Source organism: Petaurus breviceps, unplaced genomic scaffold, assembly GCF_028583685.1.
Source record: "Petaurus breviceps papuanus isolate PSGF00001 unplaced genomic scaffold, PetGlider_PUasm1.0 188, whole genome shotgun sequence".
In the NCBI taxonomy this organism is placed as follows: Eukaryota; Metazoa; Chordata; class Mammalia; order Diprotodontia; family Petauridae; genus Petaurus; species Petaurus breviceps.
In genome coordinates this window covers 38772159-38774950 of record NW_027185804.1, presented here as the reverse complement: position 1 = coordinate 38774950, position 2792 = coordinate 38772159, and the positions used below count along the sequence as shown (strand labels likewise).

Here is a 2792-nt window from a genome sequence, read left to right as displayed (position 1 = left end):
ATGGAAAATGAATAGTTATTAGGTATATCAAAAGAAGAGTTAGTAGGGACACAGTGGCTATCCATGGATTTTTAGTAAGGGAATTCAACATTTAAAATTTATTTCAGATTCTTCCTTTATGTGTAGACCTGGGAAAATCAACTTCTCTGGCAATGGATTCCTTCGATTGTAATATAAGTGCTTCAAAAATAATAATGATTAAGGTGCCTTACTTCTATGAAGCATGAGGCCACAGATTAGATTGGGTTTCAACCTTCTGTGCACGTCGCTCTACTTTCTATTGACTCCCAAATTTGTTTTTCTGGGTAGAGTAGCCCATCTATGAAGACACTTAGCTTTGAGAAAAGGAAATCATCATTTTATGGTTTATTGAAACCTAAATCTTTTTATATCATGTCCTTTGACATAATAAAACATTCAGACTGATATTTAGGATGGTTTTTGTTTTGTAGCTTTAAAGCTCTCTGTTTTAATATGTTTGTTCTCAGAATTCAAAGATTAACATTTTTTCATCCTTTTGAAAGCATTAAAACAATTTGGAATCTGGGAAGCACTGCTGATTAAAAGAAATGGACTTACTGTTGGGTAACACAAGGAAAAAACAACAGAGACATGTATCATCCATAGACTTGTGTCTTTAGAATTATCCATCAAAATAATAAAGAAGGAACTGAATGAATGGAAGCACACAAGGACACTCATGAGAAACAGAATGACTTTGGTGGCTCTGATCTCTGGGGAAGAACTGGGGCTAACACTGGTCTTATGGATGTGTTGGACTTGCCAGTGATGTTTGTACAAAACAAATACCATGTAGCCGCTGGCAATGGCCACGAGCCCCACAAACAATGCGTCATAAAGGGACTTCCAGAGTACAAGTTTTGAAGTACTTATGGCATACCTGTATACAGAACAATACCCTAGGTTCCTAAACAGGTTACTGTTTGTGCTGTTCCTAGGGCCAGTCACATACAGAGGCACAACCACATCTATCAACAGATTGAGTACCCATATGAAAACACAGAATGGAACAATGTACTTTTGGGCTCTGGCTTTGACCTCTGCCCACATGGGACTGCAGGAACTGATGGCAATGGCCTGGAAGAAACTCAGAAGGCAGGTAGAGCACATGGAAATGCCCCGGGTCACTCTTTGAAAATAAATTATGATTTTACATTCAATGTCACCCAGGAAAAAATTCTGAATGCAAGAATGGATTATCCATGGAACTCCCCTCAAGAGAATCACTGCAAAGTTGGAAAAGACCAAATTAATGAAAATCAGTTCAATGGGTCTTATCCTTTGACCAGTTATTATATTGAAGCTATTAAAGTAAAGGAGTAAACCATTTCCAAAAGTTCCAATTATAATCTGAAGCATGAAGAAAGTACATAGAAGATCATCATAAGGAAGCATTCCTTTTTGTCTTTTATAGAAAAAAGGTAGTCAGATCTGAAGTTACCTGGGAATAAAAAGAAAGGAATCTGTCATAAGAATTAACAATGTGATGTGATATTCCAAACTCTTCTCACCACTCTGACAAACCTCAGTAATCCTTGTGTGTTACACATAAATATACAGTTTTAGGAAATGCTTTTCCATACCTTTTTTTGACGTTAGGAATACAAGCATTCCCATTTTCTGGCATTATAAAATGTTTACATTTCTAGGTAGAGACAATTTATTATGTTGTTTTGTCTTTGGTGCCTTTGTGAATATTTGCTTGATTTAAAGAACATTGATATTTTAAAGATTACCTGAAGCCTGATGATGAAGACCATGAAAGGCTTACAAAAATATGTAGGATGTATGGTTCTATAAAATTGAAGTTTCTTGCCTTAGGAAGAAAATGTTTCAGAGCAAATACACAGGAAAAATAAATAAAGGTCACTAATATAAAAAAGTCAGTCTACATTTTATTTGAAAGATGAAAATTTGGATGAGGAAATAAAATTATAAATATTGCATGTTTAATTGGGTTGTAGACAAAGAGATTTTAGAGAATCTTAGAAAATATTCAAATATGAATTGCTCTTATGTGGAATCTTTTTCTGTTTTGAACCCAAAGTCAGAAACTGACGAATATTTGGAAGAAAATAGAAACATAATTGAGCTTTCTAAATTGATAAAAGTTCTAAGAGTTTTCAAGCCACTGACTAAGGCTAGTATTTTCCTGAAATGTGATATGTTGATCTTTACTAGTGACCTGCATTTAAAGGTTGAATGACCATATTATTGTAATAATACCTTAAGCAAGTCTTTCTTGCCGATAAGTATTGGAATAGCATTCCATTCTATTTTTGAAATGCTTTTGTTTATTCTTGGATGTGCTTCCAATTTCATATGCAATATGTTAAAATATATTGATATATCAACTAATAATATCAAACTCTTTGGGTATCTTAAAGATCATCTGAACATATTTTAAGACATTTATTTCCCTATCATTCTACTGTTAATTTCAATTTAGCTATAATGGGAGGTTAAGGAAACATCAATGCCAATTGTGGCCAGTGATGCTGGCAGACCTGCACTTACTCTGGCTAGCTATCATAAGAAACCATTTTTCATAGATTCTGTAGTTGCTTATCTAAGTGTTCATGGAATTCCTCAGGCTACTTGGTGTGACAAGGAGAAGGGAACTAATTTCAGTTGTAGGCTTTTGCCAAGCTCATATGTCCCTTGACTTCAGGGATTATGGTACCTCTAATATAAAGTAAATCACCATGGAGAAGCTTTCAATGGAGAAATTATTGTCACAAATGTATCTGTCACTGATGCTGAGCTCTCAC

At 34.6% G+C, this 2792-nt stretch overlaps 1 protein-coding gene across 1 annotated transcript; it reads right to left on the bottom strand.

Moving 5' to 3' along the window:
- Positions 1-498: 498 nt before the first annotated feature.
- On the bottom strand, positions 499-1835 carry LOC138163461 (vomeronasal type-1 receptor 3-like). The gene has a single exon (XM_069090920.1). It carries the CDS (start codon positions 1414-1416, stop codon positions 499-501), a length of 918 nt encoding a protein of 305 aa, XP_068947021.1. The 5' UTR covers positions 1417-1835.
- Between the last annotated feature and the right edge of the window lie 957 nt (positions 1836-2792).